This window comes from Mus caroli, unplaced genomic scaffold (genome assembly GCF_978045245.1).
Source record: "Mus caroli unplaced genomic scaffold, Mus_caroli_1 scaffold_6, whole genome shotgun sequence".
NCBI classification, from domain to species: domain Eukaryota; kingdom Metazoa; phylum Chordata; class Mammalia; order Rodentia; family Muridae; genus Mus; species Mus caroli.
The window spans coordinates 150,107,709-150,127,221 of NW_028227261.1; the positions used below are offsets into that span (position 1 = coordinate 150,107,709).

Consider the following 19,513-nt stretch of genomic DNA (forward strand, 5'->3'; position numbering starts at 1 on the left):
GTTTTAAGTGCTCAATTTGATAAACTTTGATAAAGGTTTGGAGTCAAATAACTACTCAATAATCATAAAATGGCATATTTCCATAACTGGAAATGTCTCCCAGACTCCGTGCAGTACACTCCTTTTTTCTAATCTCAGCTAGGGACTCTGTTGATGATTAAACACTGTGACTAAAGCAACTAGAAGAAGAAACAATTTATTTTATCTCACAATTCCACATTATAGTACATCACTGAAAGAAGTCAGAAGTCTGGGAAGGTACTCAAATAAGGCAGGAACCTGGAGGCAAAAACTGATGCTGAGGCAATGGAGGAACAATGCTTACAGTTTGCTCCTCATGGCTTCTCAGTTGCAGTCTTATAGTACCAAGACCAGTGCCCAGAGGTGGCACTGCCCACAGTGGACTAGCCTTCCCCATCAATCAAGAAAAGACCACTTTGGGCTGGTGGTCCTATGTGCTATATGAAAGGAGGCTGAACAAGCATGAGGAGAAAGCCAGTAAGTGGCATGCAATACTCCTTCATGGCCTCTGCATCAGCTCTTACCTCTATGTTCCTAACCTGTTTAGGTTCCTGTCCTGATTTCTTTCAATGATGAACAATATTGTAAAAATATAAACCAAATAAACCCTTTCTTCCACAAGTGGCTTCTTGGTCATGGTGTTTCATCATAGCAATAGTAACTCTAAGACAAATTGGTACCAGGAGTGGGATATTTCAATGACAGAATTGACCATGTTTTGTGGAGGATTGTGGAAGAACTTTGGAAATTTGGACTAGGAAAGCCACTGGGTTTGAAAAGCTGCTTGAGCTGGTCTACTGGAGCTTGGCAAATAAAATGTTGATAGCAATGCAGATGAAGGAGGTCTGGATTGTGAAGTTTCAGAAGGAAGAAAATACTCTACTGGGCCTTTGAGTTAAAAATCTGTGATTCTAGTTACCTGGATTGAATACTTGCCTGTTACTAAAATACCAGAGTCACTAAAGTAAACCCATTACTTTTCTAGGGCAATGGATGGTAGTTAGCTGGGCTGAAGAATCAGATGTGATTAAGAAACCAGCACTATTAAAGTGAAGTCTTCTGTGTTTGAGAAGTGGCCAATATAATACTTCCTGTTGCCAGCCAAACTTGATAGTGTAAGAGTCATTCGGGTGGTACTGATTTTGAGGACATGAAGAGGTTATGGAGAACATCTGAGGCTTATCACTGTGTGACAGGGCTGGAGTCCCTTAAGTAAGTCCGGGAGAGGCTACTGGATATAAAAATACATCCCAGTTGATGCTCAGTCACCTCTTATTGCCTCTCCTAGTTACCCCCACCAACACAATAGGCAGTGCTCCAGTGAATGCACCCCTAAATTCTTTCTAAAATCCCTGTGACACATCATTCACTTTATTCTGATATACATGACCAGACTTCCCACTTTTGAGCCTTTCCTGATTACATCACATCTCAGGATTTGTTTGGTTTTTGTTTGTTTTTGTTTGTTTTGATCTCAGTTTGAGGTAGTCTAGCCTGTAGACCTGAACTCAGGCTTCATTTTTATGCTGAGGTGGGTACACTCTATGACCTCACTTCCAGATCTGTTTTGAAAATAAGTGAATTGATTGTGATGTTACATTGTGTGGCATCATGCTGGTTACTTAGGGCGTGCCACTGTCAAGGATTGAGGGGATGTCTTTTTATTGGGTTACCTGGATGGTAGATTTTCTGATGGCCTTAACGTTTAACCTAGTTATCATTAGCAGGCAGGAAAAATAGTGCAATGTAACTATAGGTAAATTCTAGAGGTGCCTGATTAGTACATAAACTTAAAGGTCAGGCTTCATAGAACTTATCAACTAGCAATGGATACGTACAACTTTGGATACTTATAGTTTTTACAGAGATTAATGTTAAAATATACTTTAAACCAATGCTTTTAAACTGAGTGGCAAAATGGGTTGTCTTTTATTGATTTTGTATAAATATGTCAACATTTAGGAGTTGAATTTTTCTCATGTATTTGTTTGGTTTTGAGACTGAATCTCAGTCTTTAATCCAGGCTGGCCTAGAACTTTTATGTGGCTTGGGCTAGCCTCAAACTTGTAGCAGTCATTCTGCCTTAGTTTCCTGAATGTTGTTTATAGGTGTTAGTAACTATGTCTGGCTAGTTAATATAACAGCATATGTGCTTTATAAAATGAAGAGAAACTCCCAAATACTTAGCACTTACTAAAATTAGAATTTGTTATCAATGATCGGTAGTATTATACATGGCAGTTATTTTACCCCAATGCATCTGTAATATACCGCATTTGGAGGACATTTATTGCCTCACAATAAATCAATAAATCAAGTGATCCTGGCCCCCCAATTCTTCCCCCTCAACCGCTGCACTGAGTGCAAGGCTAAAATCTCCATGAGAAGGAGAGAATCCTTTAAGTGTTTTCCCTAGTTAAGATTAGTTAGCACAGCTTCACAGCTTCATAGAGCATGGCAAGTTTAGACAAAGAATAATCTATACATCAACACATAACCGTTTAGACCAGTGGTTCTTAGCTTCTTAATACTGCCTTTATCTAATATTTCATCCACATATTATGACTCCCAACCATAAAATTATTTGTTTCTACTTCGTAACTGTAATTTTGTTGCAAGTATAAAAAAAAATCTATTTGTCCAACCCCAGAGACACTCAACCCACAAGTTGAGAAATGCTGGCCGAGACCATGGAACACAAGGCCAGTGCTAGGAAGAACCACGTGATTTCTTTCAGCATCAGCCCCTCCCTGCTTTGAAGCCAAAGGAAAGGTGATTTAAAGCTTCAAGACCACAGTACTCTGGTCCATGGGAGAGGCTCAAGTTGGTTCGTTTTAAAATGCCTTGACGTTCTCTTTTGAATAATCAGAGTAATAGAAGGCACCGTCACTGTGGCTCTATTTCAAACACGTGTAGTAGCACAAGAGACTGCCCCAGAGTCTTCACCACCTCCCAGAATCCACACCAGCGACATCGCCCAGGCCCCGCCCCCAATTATGGGCCCGCCCCGGGGAGGGGCCTGTTTGGGCAGTCTCCGCCCCCTCTCCGCAGCTTCCCTCTCCTAACCCGGATATACACTCTTGCTCCCCTTTCACCTCCCGGCCGACCGTTGGCCTACGCGGAAGGCCGATCGGCCAGCTGCTGGCTGCTGCAAGGCAGGGCCGTGAGGTACGGGGCGTGGGGGGCGGCGGCGGCGCGGCTTTCCCTGAGCGGTGATGGCGCGGGAGGGCGCCAGGAAGCGGGCGCCTTTGTAGCGGACTCAGCGGCGGGCCTGAAGCGGCCTTAGCGCCGGTCGCGCGCGCCATGGCCCCCATGGGCATCCGCCTTTCCCCGCTGGGGGTGGCCGTATTTTTCCTGCTGGGGCTCGGGGTGCTCTACCACCTCTACTCGGGCTTCCTGGCCGGCCGCTTCAGCCTCTTCGGCCTGGGCAGCGAGCCGGCGGCAGGGGAGGCCGAGGTGGCGGCCGACGGGGGCACGGTGGACCTGCGCGAGATGCTGGCCGTGGCCGTGCTGGCGGCCGAGCGCGGCGGCGACGAGGTGAGGCGGGTCCGCGAGAGCAATGTCCTTCACGAGAAGTCCAAGGGGAAGACGCGCGAGGGCGCCGATGATAAGATGACCAGCGGCGACGTACTGTCCAACCGCAAGATGTTCTACCTGCTCAAGACGGCCTTCCCCAACGTGCAGGTAGGTGCTGGGCTGCAGGCCGGGAGCTCGGTCTGACCTGCTGAGCGAGGCCGGGAGACACCCAGGTAGTGTGTGCAAAGTCATGCACACCGGAGCTGGGAGAGAGCTTGTGGCTTTTCCACTCCGGGCCACGCTCCTCCTCCTCTCCCTCGTTGTGGGCGGGCGGGTGTTGTCCTGGGGAGAGCTGGATGGGCTTTGATGTGGGGATGCTGGCGAAGCGAACTCGTCTCTTACAGGCTGCTTTCTAAGTGAAGGGATGGAACCCCTTGGACCTTTGTGGTCTCATAGGATTTTATGCTTGAGGTGGATCGTGGCTGTTGTGTTCTAAGTGGCAGGCAATCCGGCCTCTTAGAAGGGCAAGGCCTGTAGAAATCTTTAGTATGCCAGAGCGGCGAGAGGAAGGGGGATATGCTCCTGAAGAGTTGTAGCAAGACCCTATTTATAAATGCAGTCTAGTTTGGACTACCTTTCAAGGAGACATTCGGAGATACGCTTTCTCACAATTTCACTTCGGTGTAGCCTCGCACTCAAGATTAGTAACATCTACCATTTCTGTGGTATGCTTCTTGGATAGGAGTTGACATTGTCTTAATCTAAGCATTTTCCCCCTCAGAATCCTTTGATTACAGCTGCGTTTTCTTATTCGTGTGTTTGCGCTGGCTCATGGGCTCTTACACACTTGCTTTCTTGTGGGCCAGGAAGACCTGGAACTAAGCTTCAACTTGTATTCAAGATCCACTCCCTCAGCTTCTTGAGTCCTGAGTGCTGGGACTACAGGTATCTGCAACAACCCCCGACTTTTCAATGGGGCTTTTTCAGCTTATTGTATTTCTGGGGGAAGGGTTCAACATAGTGTAATAGAATCTTAATAGAATCTTAAATGTATCATCTAACAGTAGATAGGTTTTGGCTTCCAGGAACAAAAGTTGCTTCTGATAGTTTTATTGATTATATAGAAAGTAGAAATTAAACAGAGGTGTCTTTGGAAGGCATCCATCCTGCCTGCTGTTCTTCAAAGAATTGGTATTGTCGTTGAAGAATCCCACATCTAGGTAATGCACCTTCCTTTCTTACATTACTGGTTTGGTTTTCTTTTGGTCCTGCTTTTGTTGTCACCAGCTCCCCCTTTTTTTTTTCCTCCATGAAAATTGAATATCAACTGTTAAGCTACTGAATACCAGATGTTATTGACGTTACTGAAAGCATTTTTTTCCTTCAAATGCCTTCCCAGACAAAACACTGAATATTTCCACATTTTCTTGTACCTTGCCCTTTTATTACTGTGGCGAATGACACCGCTGTTTGCTTCTAGATGTGAGGTATACTTGTGAAGTACTTTGGTCTTCTCAAAATACATGTACTTCCCTAAAAGTTATTGGAGGAAATAGGAATTTGGAGGGTGATATGTGATATTTATGTGGTACTGTAATGAATACACTTACTGTATTCTAGCTACCAGCTTAGATACTTGTCACATAGAACTTTCTTTGAACTAAATAGCAATTTTTAAAAGTATGTTTCATTTGTGCCCATTTTCCAAATGGGTGATCTGGCTCATGACACCACACAGCTTATGTGAGCTCCTCTTGGACAAAAAATATACAATTATTATTGTAGTGATGGTAAAGTGTAGCAAGCACAGCTGCTTTCTCTAAGGTAAAGTCAGCTACATCATACATTTTGAAACCTCTGTGTGTGTGTGTATACATAAGAGCTCAGGTTTTCATGTATTAGCAAACAAAAAGAATAGCTGCCAAGGGTAGCACCTGACATTTTATTAAAACAATACTCAACTTTTGGATTTCAGATGTTAACTTTGTGCCATAATAGAAAATAACTTGTGAATAAATCTGTGTTTGCCTTTAGTGCTCAGGTTAGGTATTAATTGGTGTCACAGAATGTTGTATTAATTTATGTACATTGGTGGACTCAGGATGTGTGATACTGAGCTATCTCCGTTCACTCCTATTTATTAGACTAGGAGTATAATGGAGCCATGTAAAAAGTAGGAACCCAGCCTTAGGCTTTGGTTTGCTTCTTTCCCTTTCTCCTCTCTTCCAATGTCTAAGCGCTGTCCTCAATGCTGGTTATTGTTTAAGCCTCATCCCACTTTATGCGTATATTTATTTATTTTGAGAAACTTACTTCATGCTCTCCAGTTAGTTCCTTTCCTAATGCAGAGTAACCATTTACAAGGCACAACTATGTCCTCCTTTTTAACCTTACTGCCTTTCAAATGAAAGAGGTATGCTTTCTTTTTTTCCGCACCACTTCCCTGTCCGAAGTTTGGAGTGTGAGATTGCCTGTTGTATGTTTTCACCTTAATACAGAATAGTGCCAATCACTCTGGAGCACTTTGGGGGTGGAGGGAGGGTTGTTACCCAAGAGAGGCCAGTGACACTTTAGGTTGCCACACCCAGGGGTAGTATTCAATCAATGCAATCATCAAGTCGAAGAATAAACATCCTTTAATGCCCCAGACAGCCCTCCATAGCAAATCAGTATCAGACTTAATTTGTGAGATCATGCTTAGCTGGATGGCATCCTGAGAAGTGCATGCTGCCCAGTCAAACACAAGTTCACCCTTCCACTGCTAGGTTTCCTTTCATCATCAGTTGTTCTCAGACCATGGCTCTACAGTCTTAGAGGCAGCTGCTCTGTCCCTAAGCAGTTTGGCATTGCTCAATTTCACAACTTCAAAGCAGTAATCATTGAGAGCCATCTTACAACTGACTGCCTGGTTCTAGGTAAAAGCAATATAAGTAATACAGCAAACTCTAGTCTTAACTACAGAGCTTTGGACAAATGGCAGAGCATAGAGTAGGTGCTCAGAGAAATAAGGAGCATAGTGTTATAAGGAAATCAAGAGGTTTGTGTAAGTGGGCTGTAGTTGTAGATGATAGAGATATATAAGGATGAGTCTTTAGGGATGCATAAAAATGCCAAAACTGGACCTAAAGCTTCTGGTAGAGCATCGGCAGCTGTGGGAAATGCTGGATTCAGTTCTCAGCCCCACAAGAGAAACAACTTGAAAGAAATCTCTTCTTTTAAAGGAAGCATTTCACCTCCCAGGTCTCTGGCACATTCTGGGGGATTCCTCCAACCTCCTATTTCCTGAGGTTGCCTGTTTACATTCTTTCTGCTGGCCCTCAGGGCTTTAGTTCTTTTCCCTCACCCAATACCAGATCAGGTTTCCCTCCCTCCCTCCCCACCCCCTTCTCTGTCCACTTTCCCTCCCAGGTCCTTCCCTCCCTCCCCACTTGTGATTGCTTTCTTCTCTCTCCCAAGTGGGACCGAGGCATCCTCACTTGGGCACTTCAGCTTGTTGACCTTTTTGAGTACTAAATCTTGGGTATTCTGTACTTTATTTATTTACTTACTTATTTTTGGTTAATATCTACTTATTAGTGAGTACATACCATGCATGTCCTTTTGGGTCTGTTACCTCACTCAGTATGATATTTTCTAGTTCCATCCATGTGCCTGCAAAACTCAGGATGTCCTCGTTCTTAGCTGAGTAGTAGTCCATTGTGTAGATGAACCACATTTCTTTATCCATTCTTCTGTTGTGGGGCATCTGGGTTGTTTCCAGAAAGGAAGCATTTTTTAAAAACTGTTTTGATTGTGTGTAGGTGTTGGTATGTACACATGAGTACAAGTGCCCTCAGAAACCAGAGGTGTTGTGTTTCCTTGGAGCTGGAGTTAAAAGCATTTGTGAGCTGCTAGACTTGGGTACTGAGAACTGACGTCTTAAAACTTTAATTAATTTCTTATTTATTTTTGCAGTTCTGGGAATTGAACTTAGAGCCTTACACTAACTTGGCAATCAATTAAACACTCAGCTATATTCCTTGCCTTGAACAAAGTCTTTTTGGTTGTCCTTTGTACACTCGATTGATTTTTGGTGAAGGTGTCTTTGGTAGCATCATGTAGAAGCAAAGTTGATCAGGAGATGAGAAAATAGAGGCAGTGCATAATGGGAAACTTAAGAAATTGGGCCTCTGAGGAGTTGGCTCAGGTGTGATATGGGACTAAGAAAGTCTAGTTTTGTTTGTTTGTATTTGTTTTTAAGGTGCAAGAGATGCTCCACATCCTGGCCAGCATCTGCTTCCACCAGAGTTTTTGATCTTAGCCATTCTGACTGGTGTGAGTTAGAATCTCAGGGTTGTTTTGATTTGCATTTCACTGATGACTAAGGATGTTGAACATTTCTTTGGGTGTTTGTCCACCATCCAGTATTCCTCAGTTGAAAATTCTTTGTTTAGCCCTGTACCCCATGTTTTAATAGGGTTATTTGTTTATCTGGAGTCTTAACTTCTTGAGTTCTTTGTATGTATTGGATATTAGCCCTCTATCGGATATAGGATTAGTAAAGTTCTTTTCCCAATATGTTGGTTGCCTTTTTGTTCTATTGGCAGTGTCCTTTGCCTTACAGAAGCTTTGCAATTTTATAAGGTCCCATTTGTCGATTGCTGGTGGGATTGCAAACTGGTACAACCACTCTGGAAATCAGTTTGGCGGTTCCTCAGAAAAGACATAGTACTGCCTGAGGACCCAGATATGCGACTCCTGGGAATATACCCAAAAGATGCTCCAACATGTAATAAGGACACATGCTCCACTATGTTCATAGCAGCCTTACTTGTAATAGCCAGGAGCTGGAAACACCCTATATATCCTTCAATAGAGGAATAGATACAGAAAATGTGGTACATTTACACAATGGCATACTACTCAGCTATTAAAAACAATGAATTTATGAAATTCTTAGGCAAATGGATAGAACTAGAAAAATAATCATCCTGAGTGAGGTAACCCAATCGCAAAAGAACACACATGGTATGCACTCACTGATAAATGGATATTAGCCCAAAAGCTCCAAATAACCAGGATACAATTCACAGACCACATGAAGCTCTAGAAGAAGGAAGACCAAAGTCTAGGTGCTTCGGTCCTTCTTAGCAGGGGGAACAAAATACTCAACAGCAACAAATATGGAGGTAAAGTGTTGAGCAGAGACCACCCAGAGATTGTCCAACCTGGGGACTCATCCCATATAGTTACCAAACCCAGACATTATTGCGGATGCCAAGAAGTGCATGCTGAAAGGAGCCTGATATGGCTGTTTCCTCAGAAGTGGATGTTCAAAGCCAACCATTGTACTGAGCGTGGGGTCCCCAATAGAGGAGTTAAGAGAAAGGCCTGAAGGAGTTGAAGGGGTTTGCAACCCCATTGGAAGAACAACAATATCAACCAACCAGACCCCCCAGAACTCCCAGGGACTAAGCCACCAACCAAGGAGTACTCATGACTCCAGGGGCATATGTAGCAGAGGATGGCCTTGTCAGGCATCAATGGGAGGAGAGGTCCTTGGTCCTATGAAGGCTCAATAGATGCCGCAGTGTAGGTGAATTGAGGGCGGAGAGGGAGGTGGGAGTGAGTGGGTGGGTGGAAGAACACCCTCATGGAAGCAGGGGAAGCAGGAGGAGGGAGGGTATGATAGGCTGTTTCTGGGAGGGAGGGAAACGGAAGAGGATAACATTTGAAATGTAAATAAAGAAAATGCCCCCCCCCCCAAAAGAAAAAAGGATACAAGAGATTAGTACTAATTGTTACAAGACTGTATTTGAGAGGCAGATGGGACAGGCATGGGAGCCATTCAGTTTTCCATTTTGAAAGTAATCATTCTTCAGAGAAACACCTGATGGATATTTAGAAGAAGGACTTGGCTTTTTTAAGACGCTGAGAAATTACACAGTCTTCAGTCTGCACACTGGAGGCCCAGGAACTTGCTAGTGTGGTTCAGCTAAAATTCAAAGGCATAAAAACCATGGACCCCATTGTGTAAGTCTTAGTTAGAGAACAGAAGAATCCTGTCTCAGCTCCAGCAATCATGCAGAAGGGCGTAGTTCCTCTTCCTTTCCCTTTTGTTTATTCAGGTTTTCACAGGATTGAGTAAGACCTGTTAACCTTACTGTATCTGCTCTTTCAAGTGCTAAAAGACTCAAGCTACACCCAGATATAATGTTTATTCAAAAGAATCTAGGTACCCTATCCATTAGAGTGCATATACAAAATTATGTGTGAGGAGTTATATCTAATACCATACTAATTATATTATAGTTTATGGATAAATGTGATCGATGGTTGATATTTCTAAAGGCCAAAAGCCCTTTAACCCCAAATTAACTGATCTATCATAAATGCATCAATTGTGTTTGGGGGGCCTTGAGCTTTCATAGTACTTGCGAAAAATAGTTTGTTTCTCCTTTCTGGAGCCCAAGTTACAAGACTAGCCTTAACACTTGTATAAATTGTATATATGTGATATATATGTGTATATATATATATGTGTGTGTGTGTATATATATATATATATATATATATATATATATGTAAGTATGTATTGTGTACTATCTTAACATCTTTTATATTCAATAAATATATTATTGCTGATCCTTGACTTGGTTGCACAAATTAACATTTCCATTTTAAAAGTTATAGATCAATTCTATTTTATAGCTGCTTCATATATATCACAAAAATCTGGGCACCCTATCATCCATTATAGTGTATGAATGTATCTAAAATCATATTTAGCTTTTTAATCTCTTAGATCCAGATCTACCATTTTATTGTGTTATTTCCTTATATTACTCCTACCTCCCAATCCACTTATAATTTTTCCCTTCCATTGTTCTTCCATGCTGAGGTTTAGAGGAAGAAAAAGTAAATTGAATCATAATGTAAAAATTTACCCTGCCTTTTAAACGGCTTAGAGTATTAGATATGAAGAGAACAACTGGCAGTGCTGTCCACGGTAGCTGTCCTTTATACTGTGACTCTGACCTAGTTGGTGGTGTTCACGTGTGGTTCTGCCATGTCAACATGGCAGGAAAAGGAGGAACACTAAACTTTTTATCAGTCAAGAAGTTAGATATGTCAGAGTTTTGTCCATATTTCACTGGCTATAATATCTAATGTTTCTTACTATAAGAAACACATATGCCCAGGATGGAAATGAGAACTGGATTCTGTGAGCACTAGACATGCTTATATAGAAGAACAGCTAGACAAACGAAATCTGTACTTAATAATGCTTAAGGCTAGTGAACAACTATGTCACATAAGCAGTTGCCAAGAATGGGGAGAAATTGCAATACTAAGATATCATTTACAGGCGTAGCTTATATGGTCAGTTTGCAATTTTCTGGTTTCTAGAAACTTTTTTATATCACCTACTAAAATCATAGCGTCTCTGAAAACTTGGACTTCTATTCCTATCATAATTGACTTCTTTGAGAGTAACCAGACTGAGGTAAAAGGAGGGGTAGTGCTTGGTGAGAACTGTTTGTAGGAAGTCAAAGGCTTTTTGTGATTTTGTTATACTTAGTTCCTGGTTTAATCCCATGGACATAGATCATCAATGGGAGGCTTTATCCAGCATCTCATGAGAGCAGATGTAGAGACCCACAGCTAAACATTAGGTGGGGCTTAAGGAACCCCATAGAAGGGGGTGATAGGATTGTAGGAGCTAGAGGGATCAAGAATGCCACAAGAACACAGGCCACAGACTGAACTAACCAGGGCACATAGGGGCTCACAAAGATGAATCAACCATCAGGGAGCCTGGATAGGTCTGAGCTAAGTCCTCTGCATATATTATGGTTGTGTAGCTTGATGATCTTATAGGACTCCTAACTGTGAGTGTAGTGGTATCTCTGACTTGCCTGCTCGTGAGACCCTTTTCCTCTTATTGCATTGCCTCTTTCAGCCTTGATATGAGGGTTTGTGCCTAGTCTTATTGCATCTTGTAGGGGAATTTTAATCCAGAAACATGGTTGTCTGGCAAGGGATCACACCCCAAGACGGTCTAGGCCTCCTCTATCTGGCTAAATTGCAGCAGGCCACACACCTCTAATCACTCTGGCTAAATAAAGATACACCCTTAGTACCCACCCAGCTCCCAGGAGTACAGATAGAAAAGAGAGGGAACTTAAGAGACCAGTACAGAGAGAGAGGTAGGGAATGGAGGGAGGCAGTTTTACTGGGACAGTTTTACAGGTTGCAGATGAAGTCAGAACAAATAGAGAATGAGAAAGAGCTAGAAGATAGATTGTTGTTGGGGTCTGGGGATCACCGCAGAAACCACTCAGACAAATATACAGGGCTAGTTTATTGAACATACACCCCAAGACTGTCCAATAGGGGCACAGTTCAGACTCTGGAGCTGAACTGACCCTGAGCTGGAATCCTGTAGAGCTTTTTAAGCCTGAAATCCAGCAACATCTATGCCAGGTTATTCCACCACTCAGGACTTAGGGATAGGACAATTCCTTAGGAACATGTCTTTGTTGTACAGTTACTCTGTTTCCATTGTTTGAGGTAGTCAGCTGTGGTGGGGGACTTGCCTTGCCTAATATTCATGTCTTAACTTGCCAACCAGGATGTCAGTTACCCATGTATATGACTCTTTCTGCTACTTAGGATGTCAGTTCCCAGGGAGGTCTTGGAAACTTGGAAACTTACACTGGAGCAGGGGTCTCTCTTATGCTGGGGTCCAGCCCAATGGCAGCTTATATATCTTATATATACAAAATACATAGAAGCTCATACACAGGTGCAAAAGGTACTGCCAAATGGTTGATTGGGTACAAGCTTACTGAGGTCAATTGTGCAAAGCAGTTCTAACTGACCTCTATTGTGATTGGTTTCCAAGAACACCAAAGAACAGAACACAATATGTAATCAACTCATGAGAAAGTTTCTTAGTAACAACACAAAATGGCTGGCTACACATGCAACAGTTACCTAGGCCTTAACAATTGCCAGAGATAGTTTGAGGCCAAGCAGAACAATTCAGTGAGAAGCTGAGAGAAGCCAGATTGAATCAATCAGCTTGAAGAAGAGTTTGAGCCAGAATAGCTGAGTTGAATCAGTCAGAGTTCAGAAAGAGCTCGAAAGGGTGAATTTATTTAGCAGCAAGCCTCTGTGACAACAATTACATCTGTCAACTAAAAGTTATGTCTACATCTTGTTATGCCGTGCTTGGTTGATATCCTGGGAGTTCTGCTCTTTTCTGAAAGGAAATGGAGGAGCACTGCATCTGGGGAAGAAGAGGGTTGGGAGGAGCTGGGAGAAGTGGAGGGAGGCGAAACTGGTTGGATATAGTGTATGAGAGAAGAATAGACTTTAATAAATCAAAATAAATAAGAAAGAAAGGAAGCTTTGTAGAAGAAGTGACTTTGGCTGGTCTTATTCATTATTCTATTTTGGTAGCCAAAATATCTTAGAATACAACAAACTAAACATTTATTGAACAAGTGAGTGAATATAGCACAGAACATGAGAAGAATATAAAGGCTATTGCAAGAATCAAGTGAGGAAATGATCATAGTCATTAAACAAGTATTTTCTTGATAGACATGGTGACTTAGAATTGGGAGGTAGAATCTTCAAGACTTACCTGGAGGAAGTTGATAGTGGGGAAGAGGCCTAGGCTGTAACCTGTGGGAGCCTGAGAACTTTTCAGAGACCTCTACTCAAGTGGAGCTGGGATCCCTGACATCACACTGCACAAACTTTAGAGGAGTCAGTATGAAACAATGAAAATTAAATATTTGTTGTTAATATATCAAAATGCATTTGATAATAAGTATTTTACACCTGACAATCTGGAAATTTCCTTCAAGTTATTTTGTGTTGTCTATAGGTTAGTCATACGTTGGTTTGTTTCTTGCATTCTAACTTTTTATCTCCTTCACACTCTTTCCTCCTCTGTGTGTTGTTAGTTCACAATATAAAATAAGGCAGTTGGCATTGTGTTGTACCCAGGAACTATGACTTCCATTACTCTGACCCCAGGCCCAGTGCCTTTCACAACAGCTTTGCTTGACTCTCAACTGCCCTATTGCTCTGAGAACAAACTAAGAATGGTCTTCATTTCAGCATCTATATTTGTTATTTCAAGGGATACAATTCACTTTCTGGAACCTGCTGTGTTCTCTTTTAGGTCTTAAATGCCACCTTTCAGGATTCTCTAGCTAAACTGGATTTTGTTTACTTATAAATAACTTTATTACAGCAAAGTTTGTTTATCATAAAATCTGTCCACTTCAGGTATACAGTAATTTTGATAGGTTTGCCAAGTTGTGGAATCATCATCATTTGGTTTCAGAATGTTTTGTCTTTATAATAGTCTTTATATTTCTAGTCCCGTTCTCAGGCAACTACCATTGTATCTCTCTTTAGCTTTCTGGACCAAAATTCAAGGAAATCATGGGCTGCTGTGGTTCTTAAGCCTTCCTTCTTTCACAAAGCTCCAAGAATACCCCATCACTTCCCAACATGGGTGCTGGGAATCCATACTCAGAACTTAATGCTTCCACAGCAAGTACATTACAAACTGAGCCATCTCTTCAGCCCAATTAGCCTAATTTTAAAGTGCAGATAAGTTATTTGCTTTACTGTGTATATTCTAATTTCTAAAAGTAAATGAAAATCTAAAACATTTTTGATCATTAGTTTATACAGATGGGACATTATTTAAAATATGTATTAATAAACCCACTATTTTTATAATTTTTAACCTCTGAAAATTTTATACATGTATATAGTAGTGTGTCTCAAATCATATGGCCCCTTCACTACCCCAGTCCAACTCCTTCCAGTACCCTCTATCATGTTGCTCTTCCAACTTTGTGTCCTTTTGTAATTATTTATTTTAACCTTGTAAGTCAAAGTAGTACTGCCCATCCATATGCACATGACATGGCCTGGGGTTATCTACTAGGGTATAGTCATACTAGAGACTGCTATACAAAACAACTCTTTATCCCATTATTAGGAACCATCAGTTGCCAGTAGCTTCTGTGCTAAGGGTGGGAGCTTTTGGATACTCCTCTCCCCTCTGTGCTGGTATTTTTAATTAGATTGATCTTATGTCAGACTTGTGTTGCTGCTGTGCACGTATGTAACAAGCATGTCATACAGAGGAAGGTGTTTCACGGTATCCTGTCAGTCTCTGGGAACATCTACAAACTGACGTAGAAAGAATGCAAGAGCTCACTTTCTAGATGTTCCCGGAAGCTTGGTGGGGACAGGACTTATACAGACGTCTCATTTATAGTTGAACACTCATTATCACTTTCTGTCTCTATTTTGAACAATAATGTGTCCCTGTATTAACCACTATCTGCTCCACTGCAGTAAAAAAGTGTCTCTGACCAAGGTTGGAGCATCATTAACCTATGAATATATTGTAATATATATTGCAAATATTTAGGGTTTAGCAAGATATCTCAGTGGTTAAGAGCAATCGATCCTATTGCAAATGACCCAGATTCAGGTCCCAGCACCTATAGTTGTTGCTCAAAACTGCCTAGCTCCAGTCCCAGGAAATTGAATTACCTCTTCTGACCCCCATGGGCACACATGTGGTACACGTACTTACAAAAACATAAGTATTTAGAAGACATTTTGATAACATAATTTGGAAGGATGACAATAAGCTCTCCTCCAGAGCCTACAGGATCCCTGTCGGTGGCTTTGACTATGTTTATAGTAATAAGTTCAACATTTAAAGCAAGACAGTATGTGTAGGGCAAGATGGAGGTCCATTATTTGGTAACATCTGAAGACATTTTTGGTTTTCAAAATGGAGGGACACACCTAAGAAAGTTTTATAGGCATCTAGCCAGGGCTGCAGTAAAACATCTTACTGTGCACAAGATGGGTAGCTTCACAGCAAATCTATTCACTCAAAGCATTCGGGGTGCCAATGTGGAAATGTCAATTTAAAAAATCTGCTGTGTTCTTAACAGAACTCTTATTATGCACAGTACTACATATATCCATATATATGATGGCTTATAGAAAGTACTAGCTCTAAAAATAAGTTTGTTGCCGGGTGTGGTGGCTCACGCCTTTAATCCCAGCACTTGGGAGGCAGAGGCAGGCGGATCTCTGAGTTCGAGGCCAGCCTGGTCTACAGAGTGAGTTCCAGGACAGCCAAGGCTACACAGAGAAACCCCGTCTCAAAAAAACACACAAAAAAAAAGTTTGTTGAGAGGTGAAGAGATGTCTCAGCAGTAAAGAGTGCTTGTTGTTCTTAGAAAGGTCCCAGGTTGGCTTCCCAAGCATCCAAATGGCAATTCACAAACCATCTGTAAGTCTAGTTCAAGGGAGTTCTACACCATTTTCTGGCCTCAGGGTACCAGCTACATGTGATAACATAGGCACATACATGCAGACAAAACACTCAGATATGTGAATTAAAAATACATTTGTCTGCATTCTTTTCCTCACTCTACAATTTTATGTATTAATGCTAAATCAGATTTATTTTATGTTTTAATTTTTGCTTGTATGAATAAAGAGATAGAAATTTTTACCTTCTTACTCTTTGATATATCTTATACATATTTTCTTTTTTGCTTGCTTATTTCAATGTTCTATAGGTTTTGTAATATGCCAGTACATCCACTGAGTAATCTCCAGGGTTCCTTTTCCTTACTGCTTAAAGGTATATTTTATCCCTTAGCACTCAAATTCTCTATTTTTAAGATGCATCTCTTGTATAACTACATTATTAATGTTCTGTTTGCCTCTTATGTGTAGATCTTTACGTCCAATGTTCTAGAATATACCTATTTTCGTACTTTAGGGTTTTTTTGTTTTGGTTTAGTTTTAGTTTTAAAGTGAGTCTTACCCTAAGGTGGCCTGAGACACACTCCTTAGCACTGGATGGTAGGCATGTACCAGAGCTTTAGAGCCTCTGGACTTTTACTTTTGATTTAGCCCAGGGTGACACCCTTCACTGGTACATATGTTTAGTGCCTATATTTGGGGTGTCAGTTTTTATTAACCAAAACATAAATTTGAATGTTAGATTAGAAAGTACTTGAAGGTAAGATGTCAAATGGATTTTTTTTATGTGGGGCTTTATTGAATTCCTTGAAGTATTTAAGGCTTTCATTAATAAAAATTTATGTGAGTTCTCTGAGATATACTTATTAAATAATAATGATTTTCTTCTTTGTGTCTTACAACTCCTTCCACTGTAGATAAATACTGAGGAACATGTGGATGCCTCTGACAAGGAGGTCATTGTATGGAACCGGAAGATTCCTGAGGACATCCTGAAGGAAATCACTGCTCCTAAGGAGGTACCAGCAGAAAGTGTGACAGTCTGGATTGACCCACTTGATGCTACACAGGAATACACAGGTGAGTCTCAAATGTTAGATTGACATTTTATGTTAGAGAACTTTTCCAGTTAAATTTTAAGAATACAATTAGGTTTCCAGATAAGCAGACTATATTATTAAGGTATTATGTGAACCATTTAGACAAATGGATGATTCTCAATCTTCTTTCCCATACCATAGCGTAGTCCTCTTAGGACATTAGATTATTCAGGATTAGGAGCTCAACTTGATACTTAATAGTAGCACCAGCATGCTATTAGACACCTAGTACTAAGAAAAAAATGTTAGAAAACAATATAGTATTTAGTTTGGATATTGGGAACTCAGGTTTTATTATATATACATTTGATATAAGAATGCAAAGTTGTAAATTGTATAGAGCCAGAAGGTGAAAAGTAGCAAAACAAGATTATTACCACCAACCCTGAAATGCACACATTCATGTTCTTCTTGCCTAGCCCACGTTTCATCTCTGTGCTCTTACCTCAGGCTGCTTCTTTCACAGAGGTATCTAATTTCTGCTTCTAAGTTTGATGTACGTTAAAGTTAGGAAGTTTGTCCCACTATATGGCAAGATCCCCAGAACATGGGAGTTTGTACTTTTTCACTTTGGCATTCTATATACTGACCTTGAACCATAATATGTACTCAATAGATTATTACTATTGAGAAGAAAGAGAAGATACAAGATATATACTTAATAACTAATACTGTAAATCTAATTTATGAGTAAATAGTAGAATATTGTAATAGTAGAATATTGGGCTTGATTGCAAAAAGAATTTTTCTGAAATAAACTAGCCTGAATACATAATAATTAGCAAATCCCTTTGTCCAGGACTATTATAAACTTCTAACTCGGTTTCTAAAATTGATTGTAAAATTAAAAGTTAATTTATATCTAAAGATGGATAATCAGGGTTTTTTTTGTACTTTATTTAGATATTTTCTTTATTTACATTTCAAATGTTATCCCCTTTCCTGATTTCCTCTCTGAAAATTCCCTTCCCCCTCCCTTCCCCGATCTCCCTGCTCACCAACTGATCCACTCCCACTTCCTGGCCCTGGCATTCCCCTACACTGGGTCATAGAGCCTCCCCACAGGACCAAGGGCCTCTCCTCCCATTGATGTCCGATTTGGCCATCCTCTGCTACATATGCAGCTGAAGCCATGAGTCTCACCATGTGTACTCTTTGATTGGTGGTTTAGCCCCTGGGAGCTCTGGGGATACTAGTTAGTTCATATTGTTGTTCTTCCTATGGGGCTGCAAACCTCCTCAACTCCTTGGGTCCTTCCTCTAGCTCCTTCATTGGGGACCCTATGCTCAGTCTCATGGATGGCTGTGTGCATCCACTTCTGTATTTGTCAAGCACTGGAAGAGCCTCTCAGGCAACAGGTATGTCAGGCTCCTGTCAGCAAGCACTTGTTGGCATCCACAATAGTGTCTGGGTTTAGTGATTGTATATGGGATGGATCCCTAGATAGGGCAGTCTCTGGATGGTCATTCTTTCTGTACTATACAGATTAGGAAACTAAATTCAGTTGACTTTAATTTGGCCCAAGAAATGGGTTTACTGAAATGATGGACTTGGTGAATAAACCAAGTAACTTGGTCTCATAACTACTTAGTAGCTCCTGTCTTTCTGCTTAGGACAATTTTGCGTGATGTTTCACATATGTAAACTCTAATGCGGCAAGTATCCTATTGTGTACTGAAATTAAACACAGTACTTTAACAACCATGCCTTTGTGTTTTCTTCTAGAGGATCTTCGACAGTATGTCACTACCATGGTGTGTGTAGCTGTGAATGGCAAACCTGTGTTAGGAGTTATTCATAAGCCATTTTCTGAATATACAGGTATGAAGTACGGGAGCACCTTTGAGAGGGAGTGGCACTGAACTGTTTGTCTATGTTACTCAACTATTTTTCTACGATTTTAAAAATTGAAATCTGTCCTCAACCCTTGTATACTACTTCACTGACTACAGTGAGGATCTTATGGTTGACACTGATAGTATGTGAAAGAACACAGCTTCCTAAAAAAAAATCTGTTGAAATACTACTATGTAGAGACATTCTGCAGCAAGGTGTCTTGTGGTTCTTTCACGTGTTGTTGGGGCTGAGGCCTAGGATTTTTACACTGGCTTGTGAGGTAAAGCTGGTGTTCTAGCCATATCTGTTGTATTATGCAGAGCTCAGTATTGTGATAAAGGAGAGTGATACTTAATCATCAAAAGTGGGAGAGTAGTCCCATGTTTAGCTATAGTACGTGTCTTTAGAGATCCTTAGGGCCCTTGCTTCTCTGGTCTTCATACAATCATGTTTGTTAGTTTCCTACAAAGTACAGGTCAGGTCAGTGATGGCTGCGTTGTGAAAAGGCATGAATGACTATGTCAAGAAACTTCTTATTTAGTTAGGGTACGGCCTTTGCTGGTAGCCCTGCCAATGTAGGTAGATGCAGGGTGTACTGGCTAATTTTGTGTCAACTTGACACAGCTTGAGTTATCACAGAGAAAGGAGCTTCAGTTGAGGAAACGCCTCCATGAGATCCAACTGTAAGGCATTTTCTCAATCAGTGATCAAGGGTTTCAGGCCCC

At 41.1% G+C, this 19,513-nt stretch overlaps 1 protein-coding gene across 1 annotated transcript in view; it reads left to right on the forward strand.

Moving 5' to 3' along the window:
• The first annotated feature begins 3,079 nt into the window (after positions 1 to 3,079).
• The window catches only part of Bpnt2 (3'(2'), 5'-bisphosphate nucleotidase 2), a 28,556-nt gene continuing 12,122 nt past the window's right edge, over positions 3,080 to 19,513 (forward strand). The window contains exons 1-3 of the mRNA XM_021160317.3: positions 3,080 to 3,705; positions 16,770 to 16,932; positions 18,678 to 18,773. Coding sequence (XP_021015976.1) covers positions 3,325 to 3,705; positions 16,770 to 16,932; positions 18,678 to 18,773 — 640 coding nt within the window. The 5' untranslated portion in view covers positions 3,080 to 3,324. The remainder of the gene's footprint in view (positions 3,706 to 16,769; positions 16,933 to 18,677; positions 18,774 to 19,513) is intronic.